This window comes from Fistularia commersonii, chromosome 9 (assembly GCF_037954325.1).
Source record: "Fistularia commersonii isolate RoL2024-O1a breed Wild chromosome 9, RoL_Fcom_v1.0, whole genome shotgun sequence".
Taxonomy (NCBI): domain Eukaryota; kingdom Metazoa; phylum Chordata; class Actinopteri; order Syngnathiformes; family Fistulariidae; genus Fistularia; species Fistularia commersonii.
The window spans coordinates 15,412,020-15,430,242 of record NC_141292.1 but is presented as its reverse complement, the minus strand read 5'-3'; the positions used below and the strand labels follow the sequence as shown (position 1 = coordinate 15,430,242).

The 18,223-nt window shown below is 49.4% G+C and overlaps 1 protein-coding gene across 4 annotated transcripts in view; it reads right to left on the bottom strand.

Annotated features, from left to right (window-relative positions):
- Positions 1–2,285: 2,285 nt before the first annotated feature.
- Positions 2,286–18,223, bottom strand: part of ttc28 (tetratricopeptide repeat domain 28) — a 124,359-nt gene continuing 108,421 nt past the window's right edge. For 2 of the 4 annotated variants that reach the window (XM_086152659.1, XM_086152660.1), the window contains exons 24-35: positions 18,035–18,214; positions 16,902–17,416; positions 16,580–16,827; positions 15,851–15,975; positions 14,169–14,246; positions 13,918–14,077; positions 13,055–13,131; positions 10,743–10,766; positions 10,155–10,284; positions 7,484–7,591; positions 6,781–7,399; positions 2,286–4,428 (exon numbers count right to left, since the gene is read on the bottom strand). In XM_086152659.1, the coding sequence (XP_086008785.1) occupies positions 3,456–4,428; positions 6,781–7,399; positions 7,484–7,591; positions 10,155–10,284; positions 10,743–10,766; positions 13,055–13,131; positions 13,918–14,077; positions 14,169–14,246; positions 15,851–15,975; positions 16,580–16,827; positions 16,902–17,416; positions 18,035–18,214 (3,237 nt within the window). In that variant the 3' untranslated portion in view covers positions 2,286–3,455. The remainder of the gene's footprint in view (positions 4,429–6,780; positions 7,400–7,483; positions 7,592–10,154; positions 10,285–10,742; positions 10,767–13,054; positions 13,132–13,917; positions 14,078–14,168; positions 14,247–15,850; positions 15,976–16,579; positions 16,828–16,901; positions 17,417–18,034; positions 18,215–18,223) is intronic. The other 2 variants (XM_086152661.1, XM_086152662.1) reach the window with 1 other exon arrangement.

Sequence of the window (18,223 nt, the reverse complement as noted above, 5' to 3'; positions counted from 1 at the left end):
ATAATAATAATAGTAATAATAGTAATAATAATATATAGCTGCAGGGAATCTCAAAATCTTTGTACTTGGGACCTTAAAACACTTTTCTAGCCTTGACTTTGACACTTTATAGTTTTATTTATATTCATAGTTTATTCTCCCCCCTTTTTTTACTGTTTATAGAATTTCCTGCGATTATTTATTATTGTTATGTTTTACTTGAAACACTCACTTGTTGGCCCTTATTGACGTTGAATCCAAACATCGCTATTGTACCAAAAAAAAAAAACCCTCCTACTTATCAATCATTTACTTTTTATTCTTTGTTAGATTTTTTAGCCATTAATCATTGATTCTGACCATGACTGACTATCAGAACCGCAAACTATTCCTCAAAAGAATGAAAAAACTACTTTTGTTGTCACAGATTTAGCATATATTGGCTGATTTTCTGTGCTGAAAAGAATCTGAGTAATAGAAAGTGATTTGGTCCTGTTGTTAAGATGGTCCGAACCACGTGTTTCAATTTTCAAACAACTTCGAAGCCAACTGGATAAAAGCTCAAGTAGCTCATTTAGATCCGACCGCTGTTCTCAGAAAACAAATCGAAGGTCTTTTGGTTGGTGCCTAAAGTCAGGCAAATGGGTTTTTTGAAGTCTCAGGTCATTTGGACGCGTTCTGAGTCATTCGGTGCGAGCCAAAGTCTTTTGGCATGCGTCAAAACTAAGTTCCAGCTGATTTGGATTCAGAGGAGGCGTTCAGTACGTTTGTTTATCAGCTCAGCTTGCTTCGGCCCAAATGTCATTTCACGCCGGCGTCGTTCGATCCGAGTCTCGAGCAGCACCCAAGTACATTGTCGAGCATAGACGCTGTTGGACAGTTTGGTTCTAAGAACTAACCTTCTCCAGGGGAACTTTTTAGTTTTGCATTCGCAAAGTTGCGACAAACAAACCATCGCTGAGAAAAGGAAGACGACGCGGCGAACCGAGTTGCCGCGACATTCACGTTCTGTGCGGCACGAAGGGATTGCAAACCTTCAGACGGCTTGTCTGTGGAGGTCCTCGGTCACCCAGGTCATGGTGGATTGTCGTCCAGATCTTCTTGTCGTGGCAAACGGACTTGAATTTCTTCTCTTGAAGACGTCTCGGCCCTCACCCCAGAGGCATCTTCACTTCTACTGGCCGGTAAGGAGGTTCCCGATAGAACCGCCAGGGTTGAGGAGGAGCTCGAGATCATGGGGTGTTGCTAGGTGGGGACAAAGGCACAACTTTGGGGGATTTACCTGGATTCGAGTCTTAAAAAGGTGAAGCCAAACGATCTGGAAAGATCAACCGCCACCCGAGCCTCAGTCCACGGGATCAGACAGGTTTCACTCCTTGTTTCTCAGTCTGAGAAGTTTGGCTTGCCCTTTCCACATTCTAATCCAGGTAAATCCCCAAAGTTTTACCCGCTTTGATGGTTGTAATTTCTGCCAGAACATGAATATTGGGGTGACTCGGTTCTTCGAGTCGTCTTCATTTTCTCAACGACGGATCGGTTTTGAGTGCGGCGTTTTCAAGGAGAATGTTGCAACTCTGCAAATGCAAAACTAAAAAGTTCCCCCGGAGGAGGCTAGTTCCAAGTTCTTAGAAGTGTTCTGTCCAAAAGCAGCTACACTCAGGCTTCAACTCACGCCAAACAACATTGGCTCGAACCAAATGACTTTGGTCTTTCAAAAACAAACACAAGACCCCCGATTTGTGTTTTTCTGAGATCGGCGGTCGGACCCGATTGACCCGGAACCTACTTGAGCTTTTGTCCGGTTGGCGTCAGAGTTGTTGAAACACGTGGTTTGGACCAGATCCCTTTCTACTACTCAGCTTCTGACAAGAATAAACCCTCAAATGGGTTGAAGTGTTTTGATTTGGTCCTCGCGCTGCTTCACAGGGCAGGAAACCTTGGCTAACTCTGGACTTATTTTGACCAAAATGTCGGTGTTCCTCCGTGAGCTCTGGAAACCCCTCCGTTTAGTCACGCAAAAACAGGCGACCAAAATAGTTTTGAAGACGACGGCGCCACAAGAAGTACCGGGGAACCGGTTCCACTCTTCAGGTCCACCACAAAACCGTAAAGACTTCGTCTTTAGGGGGTCGAGAAGTGGTTCGGTTCCTGAAAAGGTTCTGGGAATCGCAAAAAGCTCGGGCGACAGGTCGTCCCGATCGTCCCGGCGTTTGAAAACACCTGAATATTTAGGCTGTTTGAGCCGTAACGCTCCGAGACCACCAGAAAGGGGGACGACGGACCTCGCGAGAAAGACAGACGAGACATCGGAACTTTTTTTTTATTCATCAACTCGTTCATCGAGAAGAAATCTGGCACCGCTGCAAAAATTTGACGTTATAAAGTTCATCAGAGACACGAAACAGCAAGACGAAATATCCCCAAAAATAGCAAAAGGTTTCATTGCCTCTTCTCTGCTTTAATTGCTTTTATAAAATGCTGTAATAATGACCGGAAAAAACACAGTTAAACAAATAAATGACGACAATAACGCACTTGAAATGACATATAACAATAATTAATACACGATAAATTGGATTCGGGAACTTACACGGAGATAGCGAGCGTTCGGGTCAACGTTATTCCTCTGCAACAGTAACGGGCGTCGAGTCGACGGACCGCCAGTCGAGACTTTTGTTTTCAGTGTACACGGGTCCTCTCGTCGCCAAAACGCCAACCCAACCGACCCATCTTCCCCCAAACAGCCGTCTTCGGAGATATTCCGGGTCCCCCGACAACGAAGGCACGGCCGGCGCATTGAAAGACCGACCGACCGACCGACCGACACACAGACCGACAGACCGACCGACAGACCGACCGACCGCCGGCAACCAAAAATCGATAGCCCGTTATCTTCCGATTGGTTAGTCAGCTAACCAAGCGATTCGCCGCTAGCGTCCGCGCTACGTCTTAGCATCCTCAACCCTTTCCGAGTCCGGCGCCGTCCACCCGGGCGCCGGGTCCCGTTCCGCTAATAAATCGCCGATGACGTTTAAATGCTACCTGAATGTCGAGTGTTAAAAATCCGTCGTCGCCCTCTTGAAATAATCGCCTATGTCATTTTTTCAAGTTTTTCAGAAAACACAAAAACAGGCCGTATGTTGACTAAGGAGTTGATTCAGGAAAAAAAAACAAGAGTTTGGTCAACAACGTTACATTACCATCCTGCGTGACCAGAACTCTAACTTTTGGTGCATTTCCTGCCCGCGGCTGACGGTGCTGTTAGTTTTCTCTCAATAAATAAAGAACGCTATCCCTCAGGAATATCGGCGTCCTCGCGAGCTCGAGGACTCCAGGGTCGGCCCGGCTCGATTCCAAACACCCTCCCCTCAAAGACGGTTTCTGCTTTAGCAGCTTCTGCTAAATCCCAATGTGCCGCCAAGCCGACGGCTTCAGTCGGGGTACAAACATCAACGAAAGACGGGCCGCCGACGGGCTCAACATTTAGAGGAAGGGAAGAAATGTCCGGCCGATAGAAACTTGTAGCCGTTTCCGGAAGGAAGCCTGACGCTTCCTTTGGCGGCGGCGGGAGGCTGGGAGGGCGGCGGGGGTTCCGCTTCCGGGCGGCGGTGACCGTTGGCTCGCTCGCGGGCGCCGCCGCTCTCCGACGGCGCCCCCGTTTTGCCCGCGGCGTGCCTCGGCGACAGGTTGAGCAAACCCAGGACGTCCTTCTGAACCGTGCTCATCTTCTTGCTCCCGGCTCGCAGCAAGCCGGCGGGGCCTTGCGCCTCCTGCTTCTGGGCCGCCCTGAAGGTTTTGGGGTTCGGCGCCGGCCGGAGCTCGGGGGTGCCGGCGGGGCTGGACCCCGCGGAGGAGTAGGACAGGGCCGGCGACGGGGCGCCGCCCGCCGGGGAGTTACAAAGTGAGGTAGGGTGTTTCCGCTGCACGTCGGGGCACGTCTGGTCCTTGATGGAGCGCGGCGACGGCGAGGAATCGGCGGGGCCGTCGTAGCCCGAGCCGACCTTCTGGAGCGAAGAGGAGCGGGACGGCGGCTCGGGGCGCGGCGGGCACGGCGAGGGCGCGGCGGGGGAAAGCGGCGAGGAGTCGGGCTTCAGGCTGGAGCGGCTGGGAGGCCTGCTGAAGGCGCTGGTCTCCGAGGGCCGGAAACCCCGAGCCCCCCCGGCGGGGGTCAGCGACGGGGACGCCGGCACCGACGGAGGCGGCCGGCCGCCGTCTCTGGCCTCGTCGCCTCTCGCCGCCGTCCTCCCCCTGACGTTGGCCTTCTGCAGGTTCTCCACGGCCTGCATGTGGGTCTGGGTCTCCTCCAGGATCTTCTGGGCCAGTTCCTGGGGGTCCAGTTGTCCCGCCGGCCCCGGCCTCTCCTCCTGGGACTTCACCGTGCTGTCCGTCTCCGTGCTGGACTGGTCCGACTCCGAGCTGCTCGCCTTCCCTTTGCCCTGAGGAGATGATCTGGAAAAAAAAGATCTCCGCTGAAGTCACAGGCAGGTGGAAATGTGTGTGTTAGTGCGGTAGATACCATGGAAACGTTGCCACGCACACTTGAACGTGCGGCGCCTTGACATGTCCGAGCTTATTTTCTGTATCTGAAGCGTTTATAGTTTGCGTACAACGAAGGTGTCGAACGTACGGCCCGCGGGCCAGAACCGGCCCGGCGCAGGGTCCGATCCGGCCCACTACATTCACAGTGCCCGCCAGAATATATTCGATAAATCTACAGTTCCCGTACTGCCACCCGGTTAAAATGTTGCCATGTTTAGCGGTCCGATGAGTTTGACACGCCTGCTCTACACAGCACCCGTCAACGGTGCGCATTTCAGACACAGCTTTATTTCACTTTTTTTTCTTGTTTTGCTGCTAATGGTTAACGGCCACAAGAAACATTTTTTTTTCCAGTCTCACCACAGTGGAACGACTGAAATAAAATGCTCAAATCCTTGAATGTGACGATTCGAGAGCCGAGGTCGACACCCATGCAGGGGATGCAAGCTCGAAAAGAAGCTAGAAAAGAAGATCGACGCCGTTTGGCACCAAGTAGAAGCTAACAACGTTAGCCCCGCCATTATCATCACACAAACCGACACTTTTCTCAAGACCTATTTTCAGACACACAAACTGTAAACTGGCTACAAACAGAAGCTAGTTCACAGAACTAACAGAACCCAGTTCTACTTCACTCTTATTGGGGGGGTTTCACCAAGAGGACTCAGACGTCATAAAGGGAATAAATAGGTTTTAGCATTTGTCTTGTACTAGAATGTAAGAATTGTTATTTCTTGAATTTAAAACACCTGTTTTAACATTTAGCCCAGCTATTGTTTTGCTAGTGCGATGCACACGAGGCTGATGAGGTATGGAGGTCGCTCGTGTTAACTTTTGCTTTCCGCTAGCTTTAACTTTGGCTCGATACGCTACGGTGTAAACGCTAAGAATGCTACATCGTGCTGCTTTCGGGTGTGATTTCCAGTCCAAGGGAAACAAAGGGACTGATGCTAAGCTACACGGCCTTCAAAGGACAAGAAGAGGTGAAAGGAGTGGGAAATCGCTAGCGGACGGACACAACTTCCTGAGGATCTCTGTTCTGGATGCCTCTCCCTGGATGCATCTGATGCATTAAGCCGAGCTAAGTTGCTGAAAGAGCTAGCGGGTGCTGCTGGTTTTTCAACGAGCTAAGGCCGTGCTAACGCTTTCCTTTCATTAACGTGCAAACGGTCCTCGGGAAACGAGCGAAGGCCGCTAGAAGGAAGGCCCCGGGCAGGAGACGCTACTAACACGCTACTGCCGAAGTAGCATCCGAAGTAGCGATCGCGGTCGGCTAGCTTGAGCCGCCAAAGCAAAAACAGGAGCTCCTTCCGACAGAACGCTCTCTCTGTTAGCATAGCAACACAGTTTCCGCCACGTCTTTGTCGGCGCTCATGTTGACTTGTGTCTGCAGCAACAGGAAGGGCTGCACAGTTGACGTGTTTTTGCACCGTAAGGGAAAGACGATGGATGGCGCTGCGACTTAAACAACAATGGCGGCCTATGAGTGAAATTATTTTTTTACAATTTTATACCGACTATGTCGAGAGAATTGATCGTTGTTTATACGTCGCCGCTACGATCAGCTAGCCCAGAGGTCGGCAACCCATGCGGCTCTTCCGTCTTTACACTGCGGCTCCGAGCGGCTCGGGAAAATAAATGATAAATATTTCATTGAAGTGTATTTCATTTGTGTTAATTCCTTTTTTTAACTTTTAGTTCTAAGTTGTAAGATTATTGTGATCTTGAATTATTAAATAAAATTATATTTATTATTTTTCTCTGCTCAAAATAACGTCACACTGGCGGAAGCCGGTAAAGTCCAGATTTGCAGATGCTGTGTGCAGAAGTTCAGCAGCAGAAGTCCCATAAACCTGGTAAAATAGATATTTATGAAGATATTTTGCAAATATTTATTTTCTATTGTTTACCGACACAGTGATTTTTTTCCCGATTTATTTTTAAAATTCAGGTCGAGGCTCCGCTACACGCTCTGAAAGCCCAAAGCTCAAAACGAGTTCATTCCATAAATAAAATTTAATTTTCTCTGTAATACTTTGTGAATTTCAGAAGCAACACACTTGTTGATACAAAGTGTAAAGGTAATAAAAAGCAATATATACAGCGGTGCCTTTATTTCAGACGTCAAAAAGTAAAAGCGGCTCCCAGTGTTTCCTTTTCCGGGTCCAAAGGCTCTTTGGGTGTGAAAGGTTGCCGACCCCTGAACTAGGACAACATCTTGGTAACCCAGATCCCTTTAAGGAAAAAGCGCGTCCAACTCACATTTCCTGTTTGGGAGCGGCGGTCGGCTGCGGCGGCGGGGGTTTAATGGGCGAGGTGGGGGTGCTGACGCTCCCCTTGGAGGAGATGGTGATGGGGTACCCGTGGCCCCCGGCGGGGCCCCGTCCGCCGGCCCCCCTGCCCTGCCTGTGGCCCGCCGGCAGCGGCAGCGTGTCGCACTCCCTCCCGCCGCGTCCTAGCGGCTCGCTGCTGATGATGGAGTACCCTTCGTACTCCTCTTCGTCGGCGTCTCCGGCTCTGTTGGGCGCCAGACGCCTGGGGTGGGCGCCGGCGTGGCGCCCGGAGGCGTACGGCGCCGCCCCTCCGCGAAGGGGCCGGTCCAGCTCCTGCTGCGGCGAGCGCTGGCTGACGATGTCGCTGCCCGCCGGCTCCGGACGGGACAGGAAGCTGAGCGAGGAGGCCAGCGAGCTGAGGCTGTACACGGAGATGGCGTCGCAGGAGAGGCTGTCGGGGCACGCCGGGGGCAGGAAGCAGGGCTGAGGGGGGTAGCAGCCGAAGGAAACGGGTAAGGACTGGGGCTGGGAGGCCGACTGGGACGAGGAGAGCGACTCCAGAGAGGACGAGCTGTCCATGCTCAGTCGCTTGGGAAGCTCCGTGGAGTCTGGAGGGAAGGGAAGTGTCGATTCAAGGAACGACAACAGGGTTCAACTACAAATCGGGGTTTTCGTTTTTGTTCTTTCCTCACCGAAGAGAGCCAGGAGCGACTGCAGGGCGAAATGCATGGTCCTCCTGCTGGCCTGCTTCCCCGTCTTCAGCACCACCTCCTCCTGACCCACCTCGCAAAGGTCGAAACCTGGGCAAAGACACACTTTCAGACCAATTCCTGCACATTTCCTTCTGTGGGATTGGTTTTTGCGCAAGGTGGCTCTAATTTGTTTGTTTGTTTAGCAGTTTATTAGGACAGTGTACAAATACGTTGAGCACAGAGGCAGAGATGTTTGTACCAGATTATAACTCATAGCTAATTTCCATCTGTAGTCCTGGACAATACAAATATAAAACTGTTTAAAATAGACAATATATATAAAATATACAGATAAATAACTGCAGAAGAACAGGGCTTCCAGCGTTGGACCCGCTAATCACCAACAAATCGTCCTGTGAACAGAGTTTTCGATCGCCTCGGCGCACAAACACACAAACAAACTCTGCACGGTGGTGTTGTAGCGTCGCAGCAGTCCTTGGTGCTTCTCCACACCGTTTACATCGCTCATCATTGTGTTCTGCTGTTTTTTACCCGTAAGCTAGCCCTCATTAGGGCTCCCAAAAGGCTAAAAGCTCTGGTGATAGTGGTGCTAGGAAGAATTACAGCCCATCTGAAGAAGCAAATAGCAGCTAAAGGTGAGAGCGCTGTTGGCGTCACGGATCTCGCCGAACACGACGACACGGCCGAGTCGACCGTCTGCGCCATTTTGAAGAACAAAGATGAGCTAAAGGCGGCGATGCGGCTAAAGCACGGCGGGCGTTAGCATGCGTGAGGTCAATCGCTACATCGATAACAAAAGAGTTGTTCCGTTCCAGTTAGACAAGTGTGTCGCTTTTCTTTAATGGCTGGTTCGGCTCTCTGACGGCAGGTTTCTCACAAAGGGCTAAAGGGATGACCACCTTAACGATTAATAATAATTAATAATGAAGGAATGAATGGCAAACCTGCACGGGGGAATGAAAAGGATGTGAGAATGACTAGCAGTTTGTGCTAAAGCTACAGAGCTGCCGTTACCATGCATGGAGGAGAGTGTGCACGTATGCAGATGATGTTGTGCTTATATGTGGTTGCCGTTTGCCATAGAAAGATGGGGATTTTTGTATTTTTACTTATTTTTCAGATGTTGAGAGCCTCCTCAGTGCTCCGGATATTTTTGTGGACGTGGACATTCTTCCATTTCCAGCTCTGCTTATGAATTTGTTCTTCAGTGTTGTTCATCCACAACACGGATGCAAATTAAAACCAACTTTGGAAAAAATGGATGAATCCATTGCTGACTCCTCAAACGGAAGCTTTCTTTACCCTTCAAGTTAATCGTGCTCTTTTCTATGCTGATGACTCTGCGGCCGACAAGATCTCTTCCTTCACCTCTCTGATGCTCCTCAGAATTAAAAAAAAAAAAAGCACAAAAACAGATAAAATCATCAACAAAACGCTGAGAACCAACTTAGGGTTCAGTGTGACGTCAATGCTCATCTCGCTAGCGGTGAGCAGGGTGTCAGCAGTCAGTTGGTGTTTGTTTTTCAACTCATTTATCCAGGAAGCGTTTGGCAAAATCGGGGAACCATCGCATTTATTTAGTTCCTTCATTTTGTCTGATGTCTCATATCCTGGTCTGTTTCCCTGTTGCAGACACTCGCTAGTAGTGGATTCTTGTTCTTTTTGTTTTCAGCCTCCAGCGCTACAACGACTTAAAAAAACAACAGCGTTGACTAAATACGGTATGTAAATTACGCTCTACACCTCAGACTTCAGGTTCTCCTCGCAGTCCTGCCACCTGCAGAACTTCTCAGATGCCTCTGCCATCGTGGGCTGCATCAACGGAGGCCAGGAGGAGGCGTACAGGAGGGTGGTGGACAGGTTTGTGGAGTGGTGTGGACTGAACCACCTGCAGCTCAATGTGTCCAAGACAAAGGAGCTGGTGGTGGATTTCAGGAAACAAAGGACCCACCTGAATCCGGTCACCATCAGGGGTACAGAAGTGGACATTGTGGACACCTCCAAACACCTGGATGTCCACTTGGACAATAAACTGGACTGGACCTTGAACAGCAATGCCATCTTCAAGAAGGGTCAGATACGCCTGTTCTTCCTCAGGAGGCTCAGATCTTTCAACGTCTGCAGGACCATGCTGCAGATGTTTTACCACTCGCTGGTGTCCAGCGTCATCTTCTACGCTGTTGTGTGCTGGGCAGCAGGACCAAGACAGCTGACGCTAACAGACTCAACAAGCTCATCAGGAGAGCTGGATCTGTCCTGGGAGTGGAGCTGGAGTCTGTGGTGCAGGTGTCAGAGAAGCTCCTCAGCATCATGGACAACGTCCATCACCTCCTGCATCAGGACATCTGACGTCCTGTCAGAGCTCTTTCAGTCGTAGACTGATACCACCCAGGAGCTCCACTGAACGCCACAGGAGGTCTTTCCTACCTGAGGCTATCAGACTTTTTAATTCCTCTTCCCTCAGCTGCAGGGAATCTTCAAATCTTTGTACTTAAGACCTTCTTAAGACCTTCTTATTCTCCCTCCTTCCTACTATTATCTATTACTGTTGTGTTTTTGCTTGAAACTCTGGCACAACAATTTGTTCTCATCTCATCTCTCGTAAATAAAAATCGATGCTGGCGGGATTTGGTTGCGTTGGGAGACTCACCGAGGGCGGCCAGGAACTCGTGGCAGCCGGGGAGCCTCCAGAGCTGGACGCTGATGGACACCTGGATGGGAGCCAATGAGAAGTCCTGCTCTTTGTCACCTGACTGCAGCTGGACCAGGACCTGGTGCAGCTTCGGGGAGGAGGGACGTCGAAGAAACACATTTAGAACGTCAGGCGGTCGTTTATATGCGCAGAAGAAATACAATAGTTTGTTACAATTGACCGGAAAGGTGAAAGGGTCTGCTAAACACGCATTTTATCATCATTTTATCATAATAAATAATAATCATTTCATCATCTTGAACACCGTATTGGTTTAAAAATCCAAAGAAACAAACCAAAAAAGTGCACATTATTACACTTTTTGCTTTTCTGGCTAACCAACATGACGTGGCGACCGATGCTATTGTTGCTAGCGGTCGGTTTTAAACGCCGCTCTGTCGAATCCTCAAGCGGGCTTTTTTATTTCGCTTATTATTTACAATTGTCATCCAGACGTCACCCGGCCGGCCATCACTTTCGCTTCCATGTGAAAATAAAACATTTGATTTTCCAGGTGGCGGGACTGCGCTCCCGGGAAACACTCACCATTCCCACCATGCTTTTAACCGCCTTGGTTTGGTGGGTTTTGCCAAGAGAGGAGAGAAAACTTTAGTGGTTTTACGTTCCATATAATAGCACAGTTTGAGCCGGCGCACACTCATGCATGACGGACGGGACGACGGCCGCCGATGTGGCCGTGACGAGGGCGGAATGACAAAACCGCGCGACGCTCCAGCTTTACACGCTAACGTTCATCCGAGGGGTTGGATTTGAACCAAAAGTAGACATTTCTGTCGGCGTAAAAGGTGACAAAATGAATTTCTTTTGTCTCTGACCGCACGTGGAGTGCGTTTGGACCACCAGTGTATCAAAAATAGCTTTTTTAGTCATTTTGATAATTATCTTCTGATCAATATTCAATCGATACCCTTCAATGTCAGAGAACATCGATCTGAATCTGGGACGATCGCGGAAGTTTGGCGTCTCATGCAAAGTGATGACAAGGCATGGTGACAACACACACACACACACACACACACACACACTGCTCAGATGTGTGATTGACAGGAAGCTCAGGGGTCAGAGTTCATATTCAGTCAGAAACATGTTTGTGTCACGCCGTTGTTAGCATTTCCAGCCATCTTTAATGTGATATCGTTGTAAGCTAAGCAGAAAAAGTAATGCTAAGCTAAGAGCTAACCGTAGCCAGAAAGGTGGTATTACACAGACTGGCAACTCATGCCAACACGTGAGAAGCTAACGCCGCTAGCGCCGCTGTGTCGTGCCAGGGGATTCGTTAGCACGTTAGCACCTGCTGAAATCTGGTTTGGAGTTTTTGGGATTCTATAACATTTGGATAACGTTTATTTTTTGGTTTATTACAAAAAACTTGAGTGCACAATTTGACCCAGTGTAAAAAGTGCTTAAATTTTATTTTAAATATGGATACTGGAGGATCCATCCGAGGCTTTCATTTCATTAATAAAGAAATACATTTTTTGTTGATTTAAAGTAAAAGGGAGTTAAATCCTTCTACAGTGAGGAGAACGAGTATCTATTCACTGCTGATTTTCATCTTTCCTCCCTTGCAAAGCATGTGGTCTGTCATTTTCACCAGAGGTGCTCTTCAACCGGGAGGGACGGGATCGAAAACAAAAATCCAGAACATCACATTGTATGATTCTGAAGTCGTTCATTTGCCTTTTTATTGCATGACAAGTATCTGATCAGCTCCCAACCAGTGGGAGTGGCGTCTCTCACACATCTAGGAGTTGTTCTTTAAGAAGCCCTCCTGTTCTCCACCAGTTTGACCTCCTCCCATGTAGAAAACACACCCGTCCACACACTCCACCAAACAAACTCCATCCTCTCCACCGTGGCCGAGACCAGACAGCCGCGGAAGGACGTCTGGGATGGAACGGCGGGACGGGCGACGGGACGAGCGGCTCGCTGAGAAGGTCACGACTGTTACTAGAAAATGGATGAAGTTCAAGGCGACGGTCCACCTCCCTCGGTCCGGAGCGCCACGCAAGATCTCGCCACATCTCGCCACCTGGTCCACGACCCAAAGAGAGGCGGAACCAAGGTCTCGAAGACAACCATGAGTAACGTGCGACGCCGCCAAGTTTGCCAACGACCATCTGGATGATCCAGAGGAGGAACGGAAGAAGGTCGTGCGGTCTGATGAGACAAAAATACAGCTTTTTGGTCGCCGTGTTTGGAGGAAGAAGAAGGACGAGTCCAACCCCAAGAACACCGTTCAGGTGGAAACATTTTTCTTTGGGATGCGGGACGACCGCGGCGTGTTGAGGGGAGGATGGACGGGTCGTGCGTCGCAAGATCTGGCTCAACAACCTCCTTCCCTCAGTCAGAGCCTTGGAGATGCGTCGAGGCCGGGTCTTCTGGCATGGGGCAACCAAGGAGAGGCTCCGTAAGAAGCGCCTGGAGGTCCTGGAGTGGCCCAGCCCGTCTCCAGACCTGAACCCTACAGAAAATCTTCAGCAGGAGCCGAAAGTCCGGCGACCGCCCCGAAACCTGAAGGATCTGGAGAAGATCTGCATGGAGGAGCGAGGAGCGGCGCAAACCTGCTCAACAACTCCAGGAAACACCTGATCTCCGGACTTCCCGGCAAAGGTTTCTGCACCAAATATTAAATCCTGTTTTTCTGACGCATCAAATACAAATGAAACGACTTGAAAATCACACAATGTCATTTTCCGGATCCTCCTTCTAGATCCCGTCGCTCCCGGTGGAAGGGCGACACACACCTCCGCAAAAGCTGAAAAACCGCCAGTGTAGGAAAGACCGTTGATCCAACACGTATGACCTGAATCCCAGACGTGAGCGGGAGATGTTACCTTGTGGATGAGCTGCTCGCCGGCCTCGGAGGTGGCCACCAGCTTGCACAGAGCCTGCAGGGCCGCGGGGGTCAGGCCTGCGCACAAACACGCCGCAAAAACAATTTATAACACAAAAACATTCAGAAAATCACAATTCATAACACATCTTTCAACCCATTGTTTTGGTATGAAGATACAGCTTTAAAGGGGAGAAATATGCTCTGATATGCTTGATGAGGTCGCTGGTGTTCGGTCACAATACGGTTAATAATACACGCGTCTGGTTTGATGTTTATGTTTGGATGTGGCTGCTGCAAATATGACTCAAATAGGACAATAACGTGGGATGCTAATAAGAGCTAGCGCGTCCAGACTAGCGCTATTTATTTTCATCACTATATCTATATTGTGGTTTAGTTGTCGTTGTGTATTTTTCACCCTCACTGTTCCTCGATGCTGCTCATCCCTGATGTTGTCGTCGTCCGCTGTCTATTTATTTGTGGATTTTTTATTTTTTTTTCCTATTTATACTCCTATTTATTTTATTTTGCTTGACGCTGCTGTGACAAATGAATTTCCCCTTTGGGGATCAATAACGTTTATCTTATCTTCTCCATAACCCTGCGCAATAACGCTCTTCAATCATTAGCCGCACTGACTTGACATCGCCACGTCGCTTTTATTTCCTCCCTTATATGATTTAAAGACATATCATATATGTTTGCGAGTAGACAATTTTAGATAATACTTTTATACTCTCCAATGTGATTTTATTTCTGGCTGCTTTAGCTGTCGTTCGCAGGTTACGCTGCCGCTGCCGTGTCGTTAAATTCAATAAAGTACATGTGATCTGATCGTCTGGTGCTGGAAAGCGTGGGTACCGAGCAGGGACTGCAGAGTGGCGCTGCACTGCTGCAGCCGCTCGCCGGGGTCCGACGTGGGGAAGAAGACGGCGGCGGGGAGGCCGGCGCCGCTGCCGGAGAAATCCAGACGGAAACCCACCGCGGACAAGAGGGCCTGCCAGCCGGGGACGCCGCCCACCTGAGCCGGGAGGAGACAAGCGGGTGAGGCGAGCGCAGCGCGGCGCCGTGTAGCCTAGCGGCACGCTAACTGCAGCCACGCGACCTCTGACCTTATTCTCCACGCTCTGCTGCGAGGTGTACATGGGGTTGCACTGACCGCTCTGGATGCGCTGCAAGGACTTCTCCACCTGGACACATGGCGACCGTGAGCGGCCTTGGCTCTCGGGCGGGCGTCGCCATAGCGACCCCGGTCGGTTCGGGACCAATTACAGTAAAATACAAGATCTGGGAGAATGTTTGGCAAAAATAATATTGATATCTAAAAGTTTAAAAGGGCAGGATAGCGAGCCACACGGGAGACACCTGGGATTGGACATGTATCTCCTTTCTCTTGGAACTTTATTGCTCAAGTTGAACTTCTTCTCCAGGCACTGGAATTTTTTTTCTTTTGGATTTGGAACTTTTTTCCTGAAGTTGGAATTTTTCTCCTAAATTTGGAATTTTTTTTCCTTGAGTGTGAAATTTTCCTTAAGGCTTTGGAACATTTTTTCTCTTGGATTTGGAACTTTTTTTTTCTGTAGATTGGAATTTTTCTCTTGGATTTGGAACTTTTTTCCTGAAGTTGGAATTTTTCTCCTTTTTTGGAACTTTTTTTTGTCTATAAGTTGTAATTATTCTCCTAGAATTGGACATTTTTCTCAAGCATTTGGAACTTTTAAGCTGAGGTTGGAATTTTTCTCCTAAATTTTGAATTTTTTTCCTTGAGTGTGAAATTTTTCTTCAGGCTTTGGAACTTTTTTCTCTTGGATTTCGAACTTTATTTTTCTGTAGAGTAGAATTTTTCTCTTGGATTTGGCATTTTTTTCCTGAAGTTGGAATTTTCTCCGTGATTTGGAACTTTTTTGTCTATAAGTTGGAATTATTCTCCTAGAATTGGACATTTTTCTCATGCATTTAAAACTTTAAAGGCTTTGGAACTTTTTTTCTCTTGGATTTGGAACTTTTTTTTTCTGTAGATTGGAATTTCTCTCTTGGATTTTGAACTTTTTTCCTGAAGTTGGAATTTTTCTCCTGGATTTTGAACTTTTTTTGTTTATAAGTTGGAATTATTCTCCTAGAATTGGACATTTTTCTCACGCATTTGGAACTTTTAAGCTAAAGTTGGAATTTTTCTCCTAAATTAGGAATTTTTCTCCTTGAGTGTGAATTTTTTTTTCAGGCTTTGGAACTTTTTTTCTTTGGGATTTGGAACTTTTTTTTTTTGAAAATTGGAATTTTTCTCCTGGATTTGGAACTTTTTATTTCAAGTTTGAATTTTTCTCCTTGAATTGGGCATTTTTCTCATGCATTTCCAACTTTTAAGCTAAAGCTGGAAATGTTCTACTGAAATTGGCATTTTTTTCCTTGCGTTTGAAATTTTTCTTCAGGCTTTGGATTTTTTTTTCCCCTGGATTTGGAACCTTTTTGTCTATAAGTTTGAATTTTTCTCCTAGAATCTGACATTTTTCTCATGCATTTGGAACTTTTAAGCTTAATTTGGAATTTTTCTCCTGAGCTTGAAATTTTGTCCCTGACCTTGAACTTTTTCCGCCTGGATTTGGATTTTTTTTTTCTCCTGGATTTGGAACTTTTTACTTCAAGCTGGAATTTTTCTGCTGGAACTGAATTTTTTTTCTTTTTCCTGTATTTTCTCGGTCCACAGCACACGCAATCGGATGTTCGTATTTTGAAAATATGGAGGATGTGGACGAGCTAGGGTTATTGTTTTTACTGTTGTCACAAAGAGTCCCACCAGGTGCAGAAGAACTCGCAGGGCGTCCCTGGCTTTTTCTGGATACTGCAGGATCTCGGCCAGGGCTTGTCCCACCAGAGACATCGGGCTGTTCAGCTTCACGTCGTTGCCGATCAGCGTGTAGCCTGAAGGACAACCGGACAGCGCTCATGTTTACCACATGAAGAAAAGTGAAAACAAATCCCCCGACGGTCGAAATTTCAAACATTCGAGCATTTGTTTGCAGAAGTGGGTGGCTAACCCATGCTCACGATCAAGGGGGAAAGTAATGCAACTGTAAAAAAAGCTAAAAGGCGGCTAATATGTGCTAGCGCAGCGATGGGCAAACGACGGCCCGCGGGCCACATCCGGTCCCTTTGTCTTTTTAATCTGCTTCATTTGCGGGTGTTTGAGTGACAGGTGTCTGAGTGTCGGGTCGTAGATTGACAGATGTGTGTGTGTGTGTGTGTGTGTGTGTGACAAATATTTGCCTAGCGGGTTCAAACGATGGGTGTTGGTCCCGAGGCTGTTGGATTTACAGTTGTTTGATTGACAGGTGTGTATTGGGAGGCTGTTGGAATGGCAAGTGTTTAATTGACAGCTATTTGCATGGCAGGAGTTTGATTGACAGGTGTGGTAAGAGTCTGTTTGATTGACAGGCGGGTGTCCTGTGGGTAAGTGTTTGATGGACAGGTAAGTGTTTGATGGACAGGTGTGTGTTTGACGGACAGGTGTGTGTCCTGCGCTCACCGGCCCAGTTGGAGGGGTGTGAGAAGTGCTTGCTGGTCTGCAGGGTCTTCATGGCGTCGGTCAGGGCGGCGCTGGCTTTGGTGCCGTTGAGCAAGGCGGTGTAGAAGGTGTGTGTGAAGAGTTTGGCGGCGGCCACGGGGACGGGCCACAGAGACACACACACACACTGGACGCCGGCGGCCAGGAAGGCCCGGGTCAAACCCACCACCCCGTCCGCCGTCACCCTGCCGCCGGACTCGGGGAACGACCTGTCGGAGAGCGAGCGCGGTCACGCCGGAGGGCGCGGGCGAGGCGGCGCCGGCCGAGCGGGAAGGCGTCGTACCTGAGGACCACCAGCTTGACGGACAGGCGGAGGTCCAGGACGTCGGCGGCGGTGAGCAGGAAGTCCTGCAGCGGCGGACTGTCGCAGGCGCTCTCCGCCTCGCACGCGCTCTCGCCGTCTCGGTCCGCCGGGCTCGCCGACCCCCCGCTCTCCCGCTCGGCGGCGTCTCCGGAGGGCGGCCTCCGGCCGGGCCGCCCCCCCGGGCCCTCTTCGGCGGGACGCTCCCGCCCCGGCGCCAGCACCAGGGCGGCGAGCTTCCAGGAGACGTGCGTGGCGAAGTGGACGCACTCGGCCTGCGCCAGCGCCGCCAGCACGCGCTCCTTGGTGGCTCCGCCCCCGCTGAGCGGGCGGCACCCCAGCTGCTCCCCCAGCCACAGGGCCTCGTCCTGGGCCGAGGGGAGGGGCCCCCACAGCCAGCGGTCCATCACGCCGGCCGGGAGCCGAGGGGCCCCCACCACCGCCGCCACCGAACCCCCGTCGGAGCACGCCAACTGGCCGCCGCGGCGACACTGAGGCTGCCGGCGGACAAGAGGGTCAGCGCGTCGCCCCTAGTGGCCGCAGACGGTATTACACCAAACACTGATCGCGGTCGGGCGTTAAAATGAGCAGGAAAAGTGACCGCGAGTGATGAAAAAGAAAACAAAACAGGTAAAATGGCGTGAAAGGAGTGTCGAAAAACGTTTGGTCGGAGTGACTATGATTGAAAAGTAATTGACAAAGTCTGCCGTCTTGTTGTTATTGCAAAATTAACTTTGCCATGAATCGTTTCACAAGGAAAAGAAACAAGCTCACATGATAGATTTTTTTGGAATGTGAAAACATTCAAAATATATACATTTTAAAAAAAAAATGAAAAGGTGTAAAAATTCAACAAAAAAGCTGGGCTTAAATCACAAGGTGAAAATATTTAAAATATATTTTCCCGCCAGGGAGGGAGCGGAGGAGCCCCAAAATTGTTTTGAAAGAACTGATGGGATAAAGTAAAATTGCATCAAGAATCAAGATTTTAGCTGTTATTGTCCGGGCGCGGTGAGGTTTCCAGAGAGCTCTCACTGCTTTAACTTTATAACGATATATCACTTATATCCGATGCTTTCGGTACATTATAAAATAGAAATAAAAGACCTCCCTACCTTGCAGGCGGCGGCCAGGCTGGCCAGCGACGGCACGGAGATGAGGCTGAAGCGCTCGTACAGATACTCATTGGAGGAGCTGCCCTTGAGCAAGGCGAAGGGGATCAGGTACAACTCCGCCTCCAGGACCAGGACCAGCTGCCGGTGCCGGCCCACCGGACCGCTGCTGTGCATCAGGCCCTGCGGGAC